The 23087-nt window shown below is 37.2% G+C and overlaps 1 protein-coding gene across 6 annotated transcripts in view; it reads right to left on the bottom strand.

The window, feature by feature from the left end:
- The window catches only part of LOC126264017 (kinase D-interacting substrate of 220 kDa), a 403196-nt gene that overhangs the window by 51346 nt on the left and 328763 nt on the right, over positions 1-23087 (bottom strand). For all 6 annotated transcript variants that reach the window (XM_049960964.1, XM_049960963.1, XM_049960966.1 and 3 more), the window contains exons 9-18: positions 12279-12422; positions 12040-12172; positions 9178-9342; positions 7478-7685; positions 7126-7263; positions 6437-6585; positions 6180-6315; positions 5694-5922; positions 3080-3259; positions 163-384 (exon numbers count right to left, since the gene is read on the bottom strand). In XM_049960964.1, the coding sequence (XP_049816921.1) occupies positions 163-384; positions 3080-3259; positions 5694-5922; positions 6180-6315; positions 6437-6585; positions 7126-7263; positions 7478-7685; positions 9178-9342; positions 12040-12172; positions 12279-12422 (1704 nt within the window). The remainder of the gene's footprint in view (positions 1-162; positions 385-3079; positions 3260-5693; positions 5923-6179; positions 6316-6436; positions 6586-7125; positions 7264-7477; positions 7686-9177; positions 9343-12039; positions 12173-12278; positions 12423-23087) is intronic.

The following is a 23087-nucleotide window of genomic DNA, read 5'->3' as shown; positions in this document are numbered from 1 at the left end:
CAAGACTAAACAACATTAATGGACAATTTTTATCAAAACTGTTAGATGTAGATATTCTATTATTTCCACTTATGCAAGGAATGGTTATTAACCTGGAACAGGGGACACAAAAAAAGAGAATTTGTAAAATTTATCATGCCACATACTACTCAACACACTTACTGATGAAACTGCACTTGTTGTGGCTGCCAAAGCAACATTTTCCTCATTTTCAGTCCATGTAGCATTACTCTTGTGGTGGTGCACTGCTGTTGCCTGAGCAACCTTTACTTTGCGTAGCCCTGAATTCTGAAGATAAAATGGCAAATGAACCATGTTGCGTAGATAGTCATGGCCACCAATGTTTGATTCGCTGAACAGGCGCCGACTATTGACTTCCACAGCCTGCATGACAAATTCATTTTAGGTGTAACTGACATTTAAAAGCTTTTCTACAAATGAAGTGCAAGCTTACACCACAACCAAATTCCTTGAAGCATAAGAAACAAGTCAATTCTCTAACACTATTCACACAATTCTTCATAAAACAAATTACACATAAAGTTGCATTATGAGTGGTGCTAATAAACATTCAACAAAACATATCAGATCTTCCAAGCATATAAAAAAAATCTAAGACACAAGTAACAAAAAATGAAAGAGGAAACAATTAGCAAAACTTGTCAGAATAATTATCCACTGTCTTTAGTATGTCTATTATTACTGCAGTGGTGTAATAAATATTAACACACAAAGATTGAGATTCTGAGAAGACTATCGCAAAACAGAAGGATCAAAAATCATTAAATAATAGTAATAACAAGGATACTGCCTGTAGAAATTCTCTCTATGCATTCCAAGTTAGGCAGACATTTGGTTAACATAAAATTTGAATAAAGGAACCAAAACACATTCATGCCATACATAACTGAAAATGGTGATTCCATGCTCTGTAGAATTAAAGCCTGTTATTCATCACTTTATTATTTCACTGAGGCATACCATTCCTCCTTACAGTTGCATATAAAACAACCACCCAACCTTTCTCTTGCCATTCAGTAATTACATAAAAGAAACTACATAAAACCAGAAAACTTAATTGTGAAAGAGTATGATGACACAATTACAGCTTCAAATGACTATTATGAATAAAGGTAATACATGCCATAATATCAACATGTTGGTCCAAGTACATTTTCATTTCCAACTGTCCTATTCCACTGTGGAAGAAGATATCTGGATTTCATTGTACCTCCTCTATCTACAGTGTGGCACATTAAACCTTAACAGTCCTCTATTTATTCAGATTTGTCAAGTGGAGAGCAAACCATTACCTTAAGGACAATATCTTTATTAGTCATAATTTAAGGACTAACTGTTTCTTGCAATTTTCTGAGGTTCTTAACAGCTTCACAAATGGTAATAAAAATGCATTGCACCTACTCAGCATTCTACCACGCCAAGCAAATCACCCTCAAAAGTTTCAAAGAGACAAATTTATCTTGACTGTCTACCAAAAACCTGATGCAAATGACAAGGAACTCTTGCAGTCAATCATGGAAGCTCAATCATGAAAGTTCAGTCATGTATAATTTGTTCCATAACTAAATAAACAAACAGAGAAACAGTCAATAAGACACTAATTTTCATGAAACAAATTATATAAAACAAGCAGCGCAAAATGTGAGGAAAAGAATAAATTGGTTACAAAGAGATACCAAAAAACCACAAAAATTGAAGAAAAGTATGAAAAATGAATGAACAACATATAAAGTAAATGTTTTGCCTTCAGAAAGAGGTATGGTGCTGAGTACACCTAATAAGCACAAGCGAAAATCTTCTCATTCTAATGTCTCTCTCTTGTTCGACATTAAAGAAAAATGACAGTATAATACTGGCTGAGTTATCTTGTATGTACTTTCAGTGGAAAAAATGTATTAAAAAATTCAACTCATGACAGAAATAACCGACTCCTATTCCCAATATATCATAGATAAAATGACTTTTGAGAGAATCACTCTAAAGGCATAACTCCTATGATGACATACAGTAATTCTACAAACAATGATTGCACTGTTTCTCTGTTTAATATGAGAATGCAGTATTCACCAAAACCTTAGGAAGGCAGAATAGAGTATGTACATATACAGTTTTCTCATTTATTTCAATATCACCAGGAGATATTTTCCTCACTTTCTAATACCACAATGAAGTGATAGAATATACATAATGGAGCAATCAAATTGAAAAGTGAAAAGAGAGATTGTTTTCCCACAGAACATGAAGTTATATACCTTGTCTTTGCACTAGAGCAGGTAACAAGGCAGTTATCTGATGAACACTACGAAGATATGCACACAAATGATTCGAATGACATCACCCAAGCACAGAAGAAGAAATGCAGCCTTCCAAACTATGAAGTCAGCAAAAAGCCCCTCTTACATATCCTGTAATGTGACATACAAAACATTCACTGGTTACAAGGGTTTCCCCACATAATTTGTCCCATTGACCTTTATATATTTTATATTTAGGAGAGAAGGGGGGTGGAGGGTGGGCAGCAAGGGTATAAGCGTATGAACGGTGTAGTGAAACCAGTATCATGAAATACTTTTTCTTCTACAAAATAAGTTTTTTTTACAAGATAAAAATTATAACCAATTTCACAGAATTGAGTCCTATTAAATGAATGGTTGCATTTATAGCATTTGTTGGTGGACTGTTAGGAAAAAATATTTATCATTCCACAGACCTAAACTGGTGCATGCAGTCAGTCAGTCTTCTATGCCATTGGGAATAAGCATCTGAATAGCACTATAATATTTAAATTAATTCCTCTCAAAGGTGAAACATATGATGTGAAACACTCAAACATATTCTGAAGTTATAAGGGTGGCTGAAAACTGATAACAAAAAGAACCACAACAATACACAAATGCAGTAAATGCAAACATCAACTTTTCCACAACAGCAGTCAACTGAATACTAACCTGACTAGCAATCTGATTGAGAATGGACAGAAAAAATACAATATTAGTTTACTGCATGAATGCCAACTTATCACATAAATTCACAATAAACATTTAAAACTGGCACAAACCTTTGCAATGACGTGAGGATCAATGGCAAGGATAACAATGAATGGAGACATGGAGTCTGAGAACAACATATGCACTGCATCTAAGACAAGTAGCACTTTGTCTTGTTCACAGCTGTCAAGTCCATCAACTATAATAACAAGTCGTGTTTGTTGACTAGTAAAGCTGTCTAAGCATTTGACCTGGATAGAGAGAGAGAGCATAAACATTTTCATATAAAAGTTTGTCAGGAAATGGAATTTTAATTATCTAGCAATTCACTCATTAGAAATCAGTATGCTAACTTTTACTGGCTTGAAAAAAAACTTTTTAAATGTAGCTTCTCTAGTATCACATCCTGGAAATTTCACAAACATCTTAACCTGGCTTCTTGCTCACCTTGTTATACTGCATCTGCCTTTTCATTCTATTGGGTGACTTCCCAAGATACTCCCTAACTAACTACATGGCCTTCATCCTTTTCATTAGTTTCTGGCAGTATTTCTCTCCATCTCCTTTCTGTCAATTACTGAAGTCTCCTGATGTACAAGGGATTTTGTTTCTTTCCATTAAACCCTAAACTTTTTATTACAAAATTTTATAAGAACTTGTATTACATTTCTTACAATAACCAAAACTCCAAGACTAGGACAAGTGGGGTGGGTGTGGGGGTTAGGAGAAGGGATGTGACCATTACACCCCATTCCCCCTCCTTCCCACACCCATGCATACATAAACATACACACATGTACATCACTGCAGCCACAGGTTTACAGCCTTTTCAGTGTCAGCCACAATACCTCTGCTAAGATAGACTGACACAATCAATCATCTATGATGGATGGATCATGTCTAACTGATTTACTACCTGCTAGCTAGTCCTGTTGAAACATTTGTAAAAAACACTAGCACTATAAATTGTCCTACATATTTGTGGTAGTAAAAGTACAGGAAGCTGTACAATTATTTTGCACATGGAAAGAACGATACAAACAATAAAAACATTAGAAACAGGTAGTACTTTAAGTACATTACAAAATACACTGTCAAGTCATATTGAAGGGACCATCTGTTAAAAAGACTGATTAATGGCCATTCACAGTGCAGACTGCTGTGAGACGAGTCAATGAGGTTCTGAAATGTAACGGTGGGGATGTGAAGCCATGCCGACACCAGCACCATGGCCAACTGTGCAAGGTTTCTCACCTGAGGACCCATGGCACTAGCAGCCCAATTGAGGTGGTCCCACAGATTCTTGACTAGGTTTAAATCCAGGAAGTCTGGTGCCCAGGGGAATAAGGCAAAGTCATCCTGGTGCTCTTTGAGCCACACACACACTCTGCAAGCTGTGCGACATGTTACATTGCCCTGCTGGTAGGTGTTATCGTGCTGAGGAAATAACATATTGCATGCAGGGATGGACGTTGTCCCAATAACAGACACATGCTTGTGCTGATCCACTGTGCCGTCCAGAATGATGAGATCACCAAGCATTCCCCAGACCTTAACATTCCATCCTCCAGCCTGGACCCTTCCAACAACAGTTGCAGGGTGTTTTCAGTCAAATGTTCCACGCATTACCTGCCAATCACCATCTCTCCAATGAAGCATAATATGCAGTTCATCTGAAAAGGCCACCTGTTGCCACTCATTCAATGTTCACTTGTGGAATTGGCATGCAAATTCCAGACTTTGGTACCAATGAACAGCAGTCAAAAATTCAAATGGCTCTAAGCACTATGGGACTTAACATCTGAGGTAATCTGTCCCCTAGACTTAGAACTCCTTGAACCTAACTAACCTAAGGACATCACACACATCCATGCCCAGGCAGGATTCAAACCTGCGACCATAGCAGCAGTCAACTTGAGTGCATGAACCAGGCACATGCTGCAAAGGCCCATAAGCAGCAATGTTCACTGAACAGTCATTGAGGAGACACTGTTTGTAGCCCCTTGGCTGATCTGGGTGGCCAGTTACTCAACAGTTCTACATCTATTTGTCCGTACACATCTCTGCAGCCACTGTTCATCCCCATCATCTATTGTCCATGGTGCACACAGCTGCTTTGGCACTGGTTTTGGATAGAGCCATTTTGTCATGCATGGTATACTTTAACCATGGAGACACGCAAACAGTTAACAATCTTAGCCTTCCAGAAATCTTTCCACCTTTGGCCCAAAAGCCAATGATCATGTCTTTTGGCAATCAGATAAATCCTTCCGCTTCACATTAGGACAACAAGTGCACCGTTTTCCGTATTTCCCCCCGACACGCTGTATATCCTCCATTGCTAGTGTTTCCACCTGTCATCTGCATGTGGGTACTACACACTGATGTCACAGGCAGGCAGTGGTAACATTAATGTGACTGGACTGTGTAATTTTACACATATAAATCATTATTCTACCTTATGAGTCACTGACATCACACACAGGTGTTGCAGAGTTGCTGTTGATAATGCCCACAAATGGAACACTGGGATAATTAGCAACTTTTATTTGTGTATTATTCCCACATTAGCTACAATAGAGAGACAAAGAACATCTAAAAACTGTCAATTATCAGTGTTTATAGATATTCACTTACATACAATTTGGCACACTTTAAGATCCAATACATCTTCCACAAGCTTACCATTTCAGTCATGAGGTTGACTTCAGATCGAAGAGCCTGAAGGAATCCCTCAGATTTCAAAGTATCAAGGCGAGCTATTGTCCTCTGCAGGTGCCTTCGCTGGGAAAATAGAAGTGCCTGCAGCATCTGACTCCAGGTATATAAATTTGCCACTACTATAGAAGCGAGCAGAACACCCAAAGCTATCATTAGTGCAACTACCATGGTGCCTTCAAAAGTGTCCTTTTTCCTATCACAAACATGACAGAATGCTTTCAGTTGTACATTTACAAACTTCAAAAAGAAAATACATACAATGGTAATGTATCAAATACACTGCTAATGTATACCACTGCTAAATAAGTAACTTAACAAAAGTGTTTCTTTTACATAAGTAATTTGCAAATATCCCTGAGCATGCTAGGTAGTATGTATGCTTCCTTGAAGTTTAATACATCAGTTACAATAATGCTACAAAGCAATGGACATCCAACTTATTTAACTTACCCATTATCTAGAACATCAACAAGATACAATGCCAGCATGGAGACTTCTCCCAATACAGTAAGGAATGCAAATTCAAATATAACTACATAAGGCAAACAGCACAATTTCCGCCAACGCCATGCAGAAGTTGACTTCACTGAAACAAAATCAGTTCTGTCACGGAAACACGAAGCAATAGAAATAACTAAAGAAACACAAAGTCAAATGAAAATTATTGTTTTCATAGTCTACATGACAATTAGTTCTATGCCACCTACCTGCTTTAGGTCGGAAAGCCCTATACAAACGAGTTGCAAATGCCCCATAATCCCTCTCTATTGAGTCATACAAAGAACCAAGCATTTGCACCACAGAATTCTCACCTCCAGTTGTACTGCTAACTCTGGTCTGATCTGTGAAATAGAATCTGAAAGCAAATAAAAAAAAAAATGAAGTAGACAGACAACTGTCAGTGAGTAGCCAGTAGCAATGTCTCAAGTAAATTGTGAATTAGAAACTGTTGTTCTACTGTTATAAAACAGAACTGACACGGCTATGATGATGACTCTTCCAAACTGAGGTGATAGGTCATGAAGTAATTCTTTTTGGATATAGGAAGAACATCCAAACAGCAACACAGACATTTCATAATAAATGCAAACTCTCAGAGTTGGAAATAAAGGCAAATGAGTTACAGACAGCCAAGGGACATAGAGGTCACCCTAACTTTTTTTTTTTTCACTCCTAGGCTTCACGTGACTACTCCTAGTCCTCCCTTTCTTTTATTTATTCATTTTAGTTTTCTACTCTTACCTCACAAAAAAAAAAAAAAAAAAAAAAAAAAAAAAAAAAAAAAAAAAAACAAGATACAGGCTGTTTTTCAATCTGTTGTTATTGCCACATCACAGACTGTAATATCACTTATGCTAGACAAGCAATGTTTTTCTACATTTACAGGTTCACTCACCTAATAGGTTGTGCAGTTATTCCATCATTCCAGTGTGAACCAGGTGGATGACAAAACATGACTTGCAAGATTAATTTCAAAGTATTGAGCTTCCGTGTCAGTGACACATTAAAGTTGTATGGCCAGTACCAGTCATATCTAGAAAAAGGGGAAATGAAAAGTGATAGATGAAAGAATCTGAGAATTAGTGTATTGGGCTTCAAAACAATGACAGTAATTGCATAAATATTTGAATGACTATGGCTTTACATGGAAACAACATGTAATACAATCCACAGTAACAGTACATTTGATAAATATTTCACTTTACTTAATCATTCTGTGGATCATAAAATATAAGACACACACTTACCTCTGGCTTCCATACCATATAACAACAAGGAATGTGTAAATTAGGATGAGAAGAGCTGCAGCTGTACTGACACCAGCCACCCATTGGCCAGAAACCAACCCAACCACAACACCAGTCATTAGCAAAATGTGCACAACAACAGCCAACAATAAAGAGGAAAACTGGAATACAGGATCAATCCACTGCCGGGCAAAATTCTTCATTTCCTCTGTAGGGAAATAAAAGTAACAAAAAATAAATTGTAAGTGACAGATTGGAAGGTAAACAGGAAAAGAAACAGATTACAGTGAAATGCAACAGTCACAATGACAATAAGAATGAAATTGATAAGGGACCCAAAAAAATTGTTGATAATGACAAATACACAACAATCAAAAATTTTTACTTTATCACCTAACAATATAGATATCCTGAGCATTTTTTGGGATGTAGAATCACTTTTTTTTTCTTTCCTCAACTGATATCAAGTGAATTCTAACTGAGACACTGGAAAACCAAATTTTCAACTACAATATCAAGGGATAAAAAACAAGTTACAGCACCATTCAACCCAGTTCCAGTCATTTCTATTGTGCAAAATGGAAAAAAAAAACCTTTCAGGGTGAAAAAGTTTCGTTTCTTAATTTTTAAACATAAGGTAGTAATAATAAAAATAAAGGACAATCAATCAGCTTCGTTTACAAATGTGGTGGAATAACACAAGGACTACATAAATAGCACTGTACCAGGTTACAAACTTAAACTCAGTTAAGAAGCAGTGAGGGCTTCAAAAACTTAATTTGTGTTGGTTTAAGCTTTTATGTATTTGCTACGTAAGTTCTGCACAAAGCAACTGACATATGACATAAAAATTCATTCTTGCAGTGCTGTAGTCATCATAATTTAAAGCTAAAACCATTTATCATTGGATACTGGGAACTATCTCTGTGTAGTTTCTACATAAAGTCAAAATGAAGTAACACTGACTAAAAGAAGAGAGTTTAAATTGATGGAATGAGGCTTACACCTCTTACGTGTTTAATTGTGCTATGCATGTCTGGTATGTGGTCCTCAATTACAGCCTAAGAACAACTAGAAGTCATTGGTTGTGATCTTAATCCACTGGAAATCAGAAACTACATAAGGCATCAGCATATAAGATACAGGCCATATGTTAGAGTGACAATGGAGATGAAGCGAAAGTTACATCAAAATCATTCATGCTGTGTACAGAAATGGGTTTTTGTGTTGGTTATTGAAATCTCACACAGCTAGGGGCCACACTAGTTTCTAGCCTGGCCCACTCAAAACCAGAGACATCACAAAGTGTCATACAGAATAGCAGCTGGCAAGGTTATAAAATATATAATACTGTACTGATGGATGTTATGACCCAGAATTGTTGGGTCTTAAACTAGAGAAATAACATCAAACCTACAGACTTCCACTTGCAGTTATGGGGAAGGAATGAAAGACTACACCAGTGAACGAATTGCAATGACTGCTGGGGGGAGCGATACATAGTTGCTGTGTTTGGTTTTAGTTGTGTATTTTGCACTTACTTTAAGGTGTTAGCAGCTGCATTTATTTAGATGGTGCACCAGATTTTGCTCGTGACCTCTGATTTCATTTGTACTTTCGAAGTGGTAGTATTTCATGCAACTGCAAACCAGTTAACAATTTCTGAATATTCCCATATGATTTCTCATAATATTACATACCTCTGAGCTTGTTGAGGAGGAAGGATTTTCCACTTCCCCATTTAGCATAAAGACCAACAGTTATTGGCATTGAAAGTGAAGGTTCACTCAGTATATCAGCCAGGGCACTGCTATATAAATCGTAGCCTAGCATGTTTTCATTGTCCTCATTAGTGTTCAAGCGGCCTGCAAAACAATTATGTTTTTAAACTGAATCTTAAAATGCATAAACATCTTTCAACATTTACTTCTGTGGTAGACAAACTCTTGACTCCAATTAAAACATAAAAAATGTGTGGATAATAAACAAATACAGGAATGTTTTGTTTCAAAGTACAATAGCTTTCATTTTATTGATGATGACATAACCAGTCCATCAGTTTGCTCTTATCAGTTTCATCCTTTCTATACCATTATCCTTTATCCACCATACCTTGCAGCTAAAGAAAGAGTCAAGAAAGAATTAGGTTTAAAGTCATGCCAATGTTGAGGATGACAAGAATAAAGAAAAAAAAAAAAACCAGTTGTGTCCTTTCCAAAGAAACCGTTCCTATATTCATCATAATGAATTCACAGAAAACCACAATCAGAATGGTCAAACAGGGAATCTTAAATCTGTTTCTCCCTAATGCGAATTTAGTGGCTTAACTTCATCCAGGTGGCAAAATTAATAAAGGTGTCATAGTCACCAAACACAACCACATATTAACAATTTCTGTACACAAAGATGACTTCAGTATGAATAAATGAAGAAGGGGTGCATTAGAAAGCATCTGAATCTTGTAAACACTGAACATTTTTGATATAATAAAATTACACACACAACAGTTTGGAAATTTTTAAAACCCTTCGTCATATCCACAAAGAAAAAAATGATTGTTACAGATTTCAACTGATAACTTCAGTACAATGATGAAGTAAAAAATAAATTTAGTAAGTGCACTGACTATGAATTGTACAATCACAGCTTCCTAGTTAGGACAGAATATAGGAAAGAAACAGTTCCTACAATTGCTTGGTCTTTATGTTTCTATTCCCCTTTGATATGTATGGCCAAATGGTGGTATTTGTGGATAAAGTATGTGAAACTTTTTTAATGAATTCTGCTTCTGATTGCACCAGTTAGACAGTTGGTGTCATGTCAAGTGATTCTATAACAAAAATGCCACAAAACTTCTGCAGTTTGCATAAAAGTGCCAGCTAAGCCCTTTTTGTTGTGAATTTCTGTTTCCCATACATGATAAACATTTACAGAAGAATACAGATATCCTGAATCTAAGTGCTATTTCTTGTATAGGGATGTTAGGAACATTTCCCAAAACAAATACATTGTCTTGTAGAAAACATCCAGTAATTCCTGAATTGATACGATAACCCTTTTCTTCCTTTGCTGATATTTTCATTGCATCTGTGAACAGCTGTGTGTGTTTGGAAAATGATTATAGAATCCCTCACTTGAAACTATACTCAACAACAACAACAACAGTTATCATGAATTAACTAACGACACTACAAATTCTGACACTGCGTAGTACTCATCACGGAACTGTCACTGTACCACAGTAAACTGTATACAACAGCACTTTTTCTCTGTCCTACCAATCCTTTCTGTATTAGGAATGGCTTTGGTGCTGATGTTTCTGCTTCTGCCAGTTTACAACTCATCTTTAGTTTTTGTTATTTTTTCTTGGTAAGTTTATTCTGATGACCATTGGCAGTGGTAAAAACAGGGACACTTAAGGAAGGTATTACAAACACTAGATACGATTAGAGTGATTCATCCAGTTTATTCTGAAAAGCATGTGGTTCTCAGAATTATACGTCCAAGACATTACCATGGTACATAAGATTGAAAATATGGTATAAAATTCACTCTCAGGACACTACATCCCACTGAGTAAGGGGTACCATACCTGCTTCAAAATCTTGAATTGAGTGATACTTGGTTTAAGAGCAGAACTTCCTTACCAAACACTGAGGGCACTTGACGACAAAGGTTACAGAACCTGTGTCTCCCACCAGGGGTGGCAAGGGGAGGGCTATGAGGGCTCTAGCCCCCCCCCCCTCCAATGGAGTATCATATTACACTGGATAAAATGACTTCAGAAATCAGCGAATATATTACTCCGACAGATTCAATCACATTTTTTACCCTGATCTCCAAAACAGTTACCAAAAACTACTTTAAACAACACCAAATTTTACCAGTTTGTCGGTAGAGGACCCCAACTCTCATTTTGTTAAGCCATATGCCATTCCCCCCAACCCCCCCCCCCCCCCCCCATTAGCCCCCACCCTTGACCGACTTCTAGAATCGCCCCTGTCTCCCGCAGTTACTTCAACTTTCAGTATACAGTCAAAAGATACATACACTAACAAAGATAGTCAGTAAGTGTCAATTTTTTATTGCAAACCATAACAATATGAAAAATTCCGATCCTCTCATAAATCTGTTTGGCAAAATTTTCAAGGCCAACGAAAACAAACTCTACCGTCAATTTTACGCAACAAAACTTCAATGACTGACTGGATTCCCCTTCCCTTCTGCTCTTTTCTTCTACTTCAAACAATATTTCAGTTTTGAATGGTGCACAATGAAGGCAATCACACGACGAGTTAAAATTATACCAATTGCACATTTACAACAAACACATAAGAAACTACAAAGGATCATTCCAATGTTCTGGCTAAAAATGATTAGTTAATTTTTGTCTTTTTACAAAACCTAATTTCTTGGCTATGATCCTATAAATTAAATAATTATGAAAAATAAGATTGTAACAGCTTTTCAGAATACTTAAGTGTAGTAAATCACACTGATCAAATTCCACAATATGAGAATACATTAGTGTAGAAATGTAATTTACAGTTAACAATACTTACGAGCCCCAAATATCTGTCCTAGGATTGTTTTTTGATGATTCATATCAATATTGTATGGTGTTTCACCTGCTTTATTTGGGCAGTATAGGAGTTGGCTGTTCTTTGGATTACGCAGCAGAATTTCCACTATGCCCTATGACAAAATCATTATTACATGTAAAGGTGAAATTTGGCCAGTTCTGTTCATTTCTTATACTCACAAGAAAACTCTTCATTCATAAAATCCTATAAAAATTCACCTTTGAACGTGCACGCATAGCAATATGAAGTGCGGTGTCTCCTTTTTTATCAGCAGCAGAAACTTTTGCTTTCTTGTCCAATAGTAACTGTGTAATTTCTGCATTTCTTATTCGAACTGCCCTCAGTAATGCTGTATCACCATCCTGAAAGAGAACATGTAATCATTTTTAAATGGATTCAGATTAATTTATATATTTATATGTTTGTCAGGATGTCAACAAATAAGTCACAGTGTACCATAGGGTAGCATATTAAGAGCTTTTTTGTTCCTGGTATATATATAAATCATTTACCTCTTTACACTGAAAGCAAAATTATTCTTTTTGCAGGTAATACCACCAGCATAACCACTGGCACAAATGTACAAGATACCATAACAAAAGGCAAAATGATATTTGAGTCTATCTCACAGTGGCTTGTAACCAAACTAAAACACTACTATTCAGGAACAACAACACAGTTGAAGAACAGAGGAATGCTCACAAAAGCAGTGGATATAAATGTAGCTCAAAACACAAAGTTCTCACAGCTCATCACAGAGAACTGTTAACTGTGGAAAGACCACATTGCTGCCATAACAAGAAAGCTAAGTTAAGCCATAATTGTTCTCCGAAACATTGAACCATTAGTAGCATATGCTACTATGCAAATGGTGTATTTATCATATTAATGCTATTGTGGCGTATGGAATAGAAATATGGGGTCAGTAATGTAATGAAATTAAAATCTTCAAACTGTAAGAAGTAACTGTCAGACAAATGGTTAATGCGAGAAGAACAGACAGCTGTAGGTCATATTTAAAAAATTTTAATATAATAATAATTATGCTACCAGAAACAGCATGAAGCTAAGAATACCACAACATACATAAAAATGAAAGAAGTACTGTTATATAGCATTAAAACTTTACAACTGTTTACCATTTCACATTTTAAAATATAAACCTGAAACAGAAATTTAAGCACACAATAAAACTCTTGCTTGTAGAAAATCCTTCCTTTTCGGTCAGTGAACACACACAAAAAGCAAAAATTGTACATATGTAGATAGGTAGCAAATTCAAGAGGTTTTCTTATGTATGGTGTAATACAAATAAAATGGGTTTAGGTAGATTCTACAGAAGACACAAAATGTCTGATATATATATTCTATTGTATTTAAAATGATACACTCCAATAATGAAATAGTGGCTTGTGATTTTAATGTTGTAAAAGTGACAGTACAAAAATATCCTTGAATCTAATCCATACACGTGCATACAAAGCTGCTATACCCAACGCCTGACACCTTTGACAATGATAGGAAAAAGATTTTTTTTAATATTACACTACAAACAGTTCATTTTTTGTTTTCATTTCTAACAGAAAATTAGCAAAATGAATACCCAGGCAGTACCAGGTTTGTCAGCTAGTAAATAAATAAAACAAGCTGCCCGACTATGAAAAAAAACTTCTAACACATATGTGACTAACACAGTAAGACAAGCTGAAGTAACAATCATCCACAAAATATTGCATATCAGCACTCTGCATCAGGGGTGCCCTCAGGGGAGGAGGCAGCGGCAGTGGCGCATTGGGGGCAAGCTCCCCCCTATACAATAAATGTGAAAGCGGAGCTATAACCACAGGGCCCAGATTTTTATGATTTAAAATATCTGGAAAATTATTACAAAAATGAATTGAAAATAGTTGTAAAATAACATCGGTATTACATAAAACATACACAATGTGAATTATAAAATGAGCTACAGAAATGTAAACTTTATAAGAAGTTGAAAGTCCAATTATAAAATGATAATTCAAAATTACTATGTTGTCCACTAAGAAATAACACTGTTTGAAGATGTGCAAATATTGTTGTGCACCCAACTTAGAGCTGCTGTAATGTGAGACGGTCAACATGCACAAATTCTCAATGAGGACAATGAGGAAACATCAGTTTTTGGGCAACACATGCTTGTAGCCAGAAAAGCTTTCAACATTTGATAAAACAACCGAAGTGTACACTTTGCTATATTTCATTAGTTTCAAAAACATCTAAAAAAATGAACATACGAATATCGATATTTCACAGATGGATATTAGGATATTACATTTGGTACATTAGTAAAAAATATCGATATTTTTGTTTTAATTTTCGTATATGATACAAGTTAACAACAGCAAGTGATGCAACAGTGACAATAAATCATCACTTTATTCTCAACGTCTAATAATACATTCTTGAGCAACAATGCTGTGTTTTTCCTAGACACACATGCATTGTTGTTCTTGCAAATATTAAGAAGAGTCAACTATTGTGCCACTTTAAACACGTATAAAAATGAAGTAGAATCTTAACATAATCTTTGCAAAATTAAATACAGTACAGTGTCTTTATGACGAAAAATGTATAAATTTATAATGTATAACCAATGTATGCGGGATTTTAGTATTTGTGAACAATGTGTAGCTCAAAAGGAAAGAAAGATTACAACAAACTCTGGGCACCACTTACAGGCTGTAATAAAACAACAAAGCTGCTAACTGACTGACTGACTGACTGAGTGACAAAACTACTGCATGTATATGCCATCACATTAAGGAGGATATCCATGGTGAGAGTTCTGTCTTTGGTAATGGCGTCTTCCCTGAGGACAAAAAAGGCAACCTCCAAGTTCCCACCTTACTAGCTGCTCATATCATCATAAACCTCATATGCCTATCAGTATAACAAAACACTTGCACAACAAAACATACCCAGCAAAAGCTTACTCCTTCAAAATTCAATAATGCTTAACAACTGTCAGGACCTGTCAGGGATAACATAGCAACACATCATGTTATATTTCAAATAATACACTGTGTTTTTACATAGGACCAGAATTTTCTTGGGTGCATGGCCAGATCTTTTGCTTAAGGCAGAGGTAGTTGTTATAAGCTTTGCACATAGATCATTTCACAGATGCATGAATTTCTTCTAACCTTTGCCACCTGTCATAATTTGTGCATTCTCTTTTGGTCCGACAGTGCAACAGCCTTTGCTTCCTCAGCATTTTCTGAATTTCATTATTAAACCATGTCAGGTGTTTTCCATCCTTCATTGTTGTACAAGTCTTCATTTAATTAATTTCACAATCACTACTGCAAACAAGCACCTCATTTGAGCACAAATGTGTCTATAACACACTTGCACAAAACCCAGCTGATTGGCACATCACACCGTGTTGTTCAATTTTTCCAAATCAACAGTGAGTCATAAGCGTAAATTGGCACACAAATGTGGTATACTTATAATTCTGTGCACTGAGGAATTTAAAAGCTAGTGAGAGTGAAAAAATGACAGATATTCACAGGCATTTTGTATTTCATAAACACGTTTTCCTAAAACTGTCTTGACCAGTTAGTTCAACAGTCCACGAGCAGTGGAAATATTTTGGACCCTGTAGATACAGACAGACCTCACCTTATTAACAGTGTCGGTACAGAGACAAGGATTAATGATAACGATAATCACAGTGACTATGGTTACTGAAGTTAATAAATCAGTGAAGAAGGCTAGGAAAGTATTTCTGATGGAAAGAGCAGATATGCAGTTGTTAGCATCTCACATAGATGATGAATTGACATCTTTTAATTCCAGTATGACTGATGTAGAGGAATTATGGGTAAAGTTTAAGCAGATTGTAAATTGTGTTCTGGAGAAGTATGTGCCTAGTAAATGGATTAAGGATGGAAAACACCTGCCATGGTTTAATAATGAAATTCAGAAAATGCTGAGGAAGCAAAGGCTGTTGCACTGTCGGACCAGAAGAGAATGCACAAATTATGACAGGTGGCAAAGGTTAGAAGAAATTCATGCATCTGTGAACTGATCTATGTGCAAAGCTTATAACAACTACCTCTGCCTTAAGCAAAAGATCTGGCCATGCACCCAAGAAAATTCTGGTCCTATGTAAAATTGCTAAGTGGGTCTAAGGCTTTTACCCAGTCACTTTTTAACCATTATGATGTGGCAGTAAAAGATTTTAGCACTTATGAAATTGTGCTCACAGGAGAATCATACAAACTGTCATTTGACCGTCACACAGACTCCCATATGGAATACATGGTAACAGGTATCCCTGGCCTACTGAAACGACTGAAATAGTTAAAAACAAATAAGCCACCAGTTCTGGATGGAATTCCAATTTGGTTTTACTAAGAATACAGCACTGGCCTCTTATTTAGATTGTATTTATCATGAATCTCTCACCCAGCAGAAGTCCCAAGTGACTGCCAAGGAGCACAAGTGACTCCCATATGTCAGGAGCGTAAAAGAATGTACCCACAAAATTACAGACCAACATCTTAACATTTGTTTGCTGCAGAATTCTTGAACATATTGTCAGTTCGAATACAATAATGTCCATGAACCAGCACGGTTTTAGAAAGCATCACTCATGCGAAACTCAGCTTTCCCCTTTCTCACGATATACTTCGAACTATGGTTGATGGGCAACAGGCCAGATTTCTGAAAAGCATCTGACATGGTGCCCCACTGCACACTGTTAATGAAGGTACAAGCATGTGCAATAGCATCCCAAGTAAGTGAGTGACTCGAAGACTTCTTAATAATAGAACCCTGTAGATTATCCTCGATAGCAAGTGTTCACCAGAGCATAAATAAATGGGCCGGCGGACAGGGTGAGCAGCAATCTGCGGCTGTTTGCTGATGATATTGTAGTGTACAGGAAGATGTCATCATTGATTGACTATAGGAGGATATAACATGATAGGCAAAATTTCTAGTTGATGTGAAGAGCTGCAGCTAGCGCTTAAATGCAGAAAAATCTAAGTTAATGCAGATGAGTAGAAAAAAAAACAAATGTTCAAACACTGCATTAGTAGTATGCTGCTTGAGACAGTCACATCATTTAAATACCTGGACATAATGCTGCAGAGCAATATGAAATGGAACGAGCATGCAAGGGATGTAGCAGGGAATATGAATAGTCGACATCAGTTTACTACAAGAATTTTAACTAAGTGTTTGGTTCATCCACAAAGGATACTTCATATATGACACTAGTGGAACCCATTCTTGAATACTGCTCGAGTGTTTGGAATCCACAGCAGGTCGATTTCAAGGAAGACATCAAAGCAATTCATGGGAAAGCTGCTGGATTTGTCACCGGTAGGTTCAAACAGCACACAAGTATTACAAAGATGCTTTGGGAGTTCAAATAGGAATCTGTGGAGGGAAGAAGACTTTTTTTATGATCACTATTGAGAAAATTTAGAGAACTGGCACTGGAAGCTGACTGCACAACAACTCTACTGCTGCCAACATCCACTTTGTGTAAGGAGCATGAAGGTAAGATAAGAGAAATTAGGGTTCATACGGAGCCATAAGGTCAGTCATTTTTCCCTCACTTTATTTGTGAGTGGAACTAGAAAGGAAATGACTAGTAGTGGTCTCTGCCCAACACTATGCTGTGACTTGAGGAGTATCTATGTAGATGTAAACATAGATAAAATAAAAACAAAAAATGAATAATCTACTTCTGCTGTAATATTACAAACAAATTGTGATTAAAACTCAAATATCACTATTAAAAATCCGACTAATTGTACTGTTGGAGAAAATATAGACCTAGCCAGCAACTCTGCTGGCTTCAAGTACTCTGATGAAATGAACAGGAGTCTCCTTGTCAATATTTCCGATTTCAGATGATGAAATAACTGAATGATGATTCCCTATTTATTGAACCCGTGGCAACATGCGACAAATTGTAATTTCAAGAATTGTGTAGGTGGCATAAAGAGAACATTTAGATTGGACTGGCTGTCATTATATCCACAGTTGGTTTATTCTATACTGCCAAAAGTGTGCTATGCAAGTTGTGTGTGCTCTTCCGGCCAGATGTAATCAATCTCTGGCAGACACCATGGCAGATTCATGAGCTGTCCATTCACCACCCATTCACCAATTTCATAAAGTTTCAAGAATCTGCAAAAAAGTATATGAATTCAGAAAGGTGTAAACGTGCAGAAGAAATGTCAAGTAATTTTGTTAAAACAAAACTAACAAGGGAACCATCAGAAGTGTAAATAACGGATGTTGATGGGTCTCAGATATGTTGTAGAGGGACATGCCCTGAGTATGAGGCTATCTGCTTTGTTAGTGAAGGGCCTTGATTTTTGAGAAAATTGATTCTGAAGTTCACTGCACACTGTAATATGCATGACGTTAGCCATATTCCAACCAAGTGAACCGAGCGAGGTGGCGCAGTGGTTAGCACACTGGACTCGCATTCAGGAGGACGACGGTTCAATCACGTCTCCGGCTATCCTGATTTAGGTTTTCCGTGATTTCCCTAAATCGTTTCAGGCAAATGCCGGGATGGTTCCTTTGAAAGGGCACGGCCGATTTCCTTCCCAATCCTTCCCTAACCCGAGCTTGCGCTCCGTCTCTAATGACCTCGTTGTCAACGGGACGTTAAACACTAACCACCTCCTCCACCTCCTCCAACCAAGTGAACGTGGTGCAGAGATAAGGCAGACAGCTGCCATGCTGGAGGTACCGTGTTTGGGTCCTTTCTGGGTTTTTACTTTTTTTTTAAATCAGAATAGTCTGACATTTTTCCATTTCATTTTACAGAATATCAACAAACAGTGTAAAATGCGTGAAATTATTAACAAGTTTAAATTGTGTAGGCTCCGTCAAATAGAAAGCGGACTGTCCATACGGTCATCCCGTAGAAACTCTGTGTATTGTGACAGTGTATCACCCTGGTCACAGCTTTTTATTTGGCTAAGGCGATATAATATCATAATACACAGAGTTCGCAGACAGTCCTCTGTGTATTATGAACATATATCGCCATACTCAAAAAAATGGCTGTGACCTAGCTCCTAAACTGCTAGTTTGCATTTGTCTTCAACATCCGTTGCTCACAACATGTTATTGGTGCTGTGCATGGTTGAAGAATACAGTGAAATGGACGACCCAAGTGTGCCTACAGAAGTGCAGCCAGACATCAGAGGTAGAGGAGTTGAATGAACAACAGAGAGGGGAAATCACTAATGCTACCAAATATGCCAAAAAGTTACTTCATGATTTAAGTCTTCTAACAAATACACTGCCCAGGACGATCTCTGCTAATTCAATTGCAATTGGCAATGAGATATGTATCGCAATACAAGACCTATTGGCCGAGAGACATATCATCGATGGTGATGAATTAATAAGCATCACTGAAGAAGACTGAGTGCACAAATATGAGGCAGTAAGTTTCACTTTTGTGGGATGTTCTCTTTCTTGCAGATGAATCAACATAATATAAACCTATTTACTTTGCAGTACATGGGAGTAGAGGGAGATGGCAATTTCATCACCAACAAATTCGCACATGAACCAGCGGATTATGTACCTCCATCCTATAAAAAACGAGCAATCGCTCTTGCAGTAGCTCATCTGAAATTGAGCCTAAAGAGTTTGCAATCCCACGGTGTCTCTCAATTAAACCATAAATCAATGCTTTATCAATGGAAAGAGGATGTGAAATGAGGTGGAACTCGTCGTGATGAATGGAAAACTATTGATCATGAGAGGTGTGAACAGTTCATCAAAGCAAGACAGAATTTGGAACAGGTAAATCATATCAAAATATGTGCCATATACCTTGTAATAGTCCGCCCCCGGTAGCAGAGTGGTCAGCATGACAATGTCAATCCTAAGGGCCCGGGTTCGATTCCTGGCTGGGTTGGAGATTTTCTACGCTCTGGGACTGGGTGTTGTGTTGTCCTAATCATCATCATTTCATCCCCATCGACGCACAAGTCATCGAAGTGGCATCAAATCAAAAGACTTGCATCTGAAGAACGGTCTACCTGACGGGAGGCCCTAGTCATACAACATTTACATTTACCTTGTAAGAAAGAGACTGGCTTCTGAAAATAATATAATTTCTTCTGCGAGCAGGTGACAACCAGAACTTTACAGCAGTGGCTGATGAAAATTGCTGTTCCACTTCTATCAGATACCTTTAATTTTGTGGCCAGCTCGGCTCGGGGCGAACAACTTAAACAAAAGCATAAAATCAGGCAAAAGAAGATTATGGAGTTCATCAGTTCCAAAGAATGTGCAATGATGGAAAAAGTATTAGCAGCTACAGAAGAATTCCACACACAAACAAAAATACTTCATGGTAATATTAACCTTGACTGCATTATCAACACCAATCTAAAGGGCTGTCAATACCAATCAACATACAATAGATTCCTCTTGGAGAGAAAAAGATTTAAACACGGTAAGTCACTCCAGCTGCATCACGAAAAGTGCTCCTGTAAGTTTTTTTTTTTATGTATGCAGGAACCAATGGGAAAATTTGGCCCTAATGTTCAGAAATGAGTGGATGAATTAACCCTCAAATTTAAAAACGTAATTGTGTCCTGCACAAAATCAGAGAAGTTCACGAAGCTGGTGTACAAAGCCTTTTTAAAATCTGTGATTCTTCCGTACGTGGGACAGGAAAAAGTTCTATATATCACTGATATGTGGGGATGATCTGACCGTATATGATCATAGCTTCGTGGATGAGAGGAAACTGTGCGCCTGCAGTGTAAAAGTTATCCCACCAAAGTGCACTCCGCTTTGCCAGCCTTGTGAGATATATTTTTGCCGACAGGTTAAAATTTTAATGAAGAAAATTCAGAATGCTCCTGATTTGTTGAAGACCAACAGAACAATCATGTCCTGGGATGATTCCATAAAACTACTCTCATTATTTTTGCATCGATTCAGGGCATCCGCTTTTTCAAACATGATCAAATACGTATGGTTTGCATCAATGTTAACAGATGAAAGAGAAACCCTTTTCGATGTTAATGAACAATGTTCTTAAAAAATCCGTGTACCTGCAAGACAGTCGCTTTTATGAAAATGCAGGCGATAGTGAGTAAGATTTTGTAATAATGATGTGAAAATTAATTTACTATGGCAAAACTGAATATTTCTTAATAATTTCAAATAACGTACACTGTTTACTGATATTCTGTAAAATAGATCATGAAACTAGACACAAAGCTCAGAAACTTACTGCAAACTTGTTTCTCCAACATCCATTATTATGTTAAAAGTCGGAGCTAAATATTCATCCAAACTCAGTACAATATTCGGAACACATTCAAGAAATTATGAAATGTTAATGGATGACAGAGGAAATGCAGAAACCGAATCTGAAATGATCATGAGCAGTGCTGAAAGTGACTTTGGTGTACTTTGAATAGATATCACTGGCATTCGACAACCACAGGTTATTGCACAACAAATGCATCGCTTGAACCACCCATCAGTTTGTGTCATTGAGTACTACAGGAAATGTCTTCTTAATTGGTATTTTGATTCCCTAATTCAGTAGTTGGGAGAACAATTTTCTGAAGAAAAAAATGCATCTTTTTAAGATTTTCTGTTTACACCCAAAGACAATGAAATCTCAAAGTGACCTTGATATGGAAAGAATAATAGAAAATGTCAACATATTCTATTGCAATCTTCTAGATAATTTCACTGAAGAAGCACACACATCAGTCAGTATATGGAGATGTGACTGCAACTGAAAGATATACTGCTGAATCAAGCCTTGCCCACTCTAGTTTCAGCCCCAAAGATAGCTCCTAGCTTGCCAAAAACCACCTGCTCCATGGAAAACTGTTGAGGTACCTAATTACTACATTTATATTTTGTTTTCATTGTAGGTACTTAATGAGAAACACTTTGACACAATTTCTGAAGTCTGTTTAAACAGTGCCATAAACATCTTTATTTATAACATTTTTTTCTTATTTGTTGTAACAATTTTTTAACTTTTTTTGAAAGACTAATTTCAGTCGAGTAACGGAAGACTGTGAAATGATATACAGGGTGTGGCAGCGTTCATATTGTAATTGGCCTTGCATAGTACAATGACGTACTGCAGGAATGCTCGCCAACTCGTGCTGCATTCGTGTACTAATGAGCTGCCATTTCGAGTGTGATAGCGATACGGAACGGTGGAGTGCACAGCATTGTGCCTTTGCTGTTGAAAGTTATTTCAAAAATAACGACTCTGTTATTGCTACCCAGCGCCTATTTCGGCAACATTTCAACTTGGGACGTCATGGGAAAGTTCCAGACGGATAGACCATCATGAAGTGGGTACGTGCATTTCCAACAACAGGTTCTGTTTCCAATGGCAAACTGGGAAGAAGTGAAAGAACTATGTGGACACCAGAAGCTGTGGAAAACGTTAGTGCTGCACTATTGCATAGCCCAAAAAGATCTGCTTGTCGTCATGCGCAAACTGTGCATGTGTCTGATCGATCATTCAGGAGAATATTGCACGAAGATCTCCATTTTCACCCACAAAAGCTGCAGATTGTTCACTAAATTAGGCCTCGCAATTGGGCTTCAAGTGAAACAATCTGCTTAACCATGTGCGACCTCCTTTGCCAAAATCCACAAATGTTGCATGCCATCCTGATGCCAGATGAAGCTCATTTCGAGTTATGTGGTTCAGTAAATAAACAGAATATGTGTTACTGGAGTGATGTAAACCCGCATGAACTGCACATCTAGCCCCTGTCCAGTTCTCATGTCACAGTGTGGTGTGGAGTTGCTTCCTTTGGGATTATTGGCCCTTACTTCTTTGAGGATGACAGGAGTGTGGCTGTAACTGTCACCAGTGAACGCTACCTAAAGATGCCGCAAGACTTTGTTCTTCCCCAATTAGGTATGGTGGATGTGGAACAATTATGGTTTCAACAAGATGGAGCAACCTTGCATACAGCCAGAATTTGCATGGATTT

Source organism: Schistocerca nitens, chromosome 1 (assembly GCF_023898315.1).
Source record: "Schistocerca nitens isolate TAMUIC-IGC-003100 chromosome 1, iqSchNite1.1, whole genome shotgun sequence".
Lineage (NCBI taxonomy): Eukaryota > Metazoa > Arthropoda > Insecta > Orthoptera > Acrididae > Schistocerca > Schistocerca nitens.
Note: the sequence above shows the minus strand (reverse complement) of the source record. Positions and strands in the feature narration are given on the sequence as shown.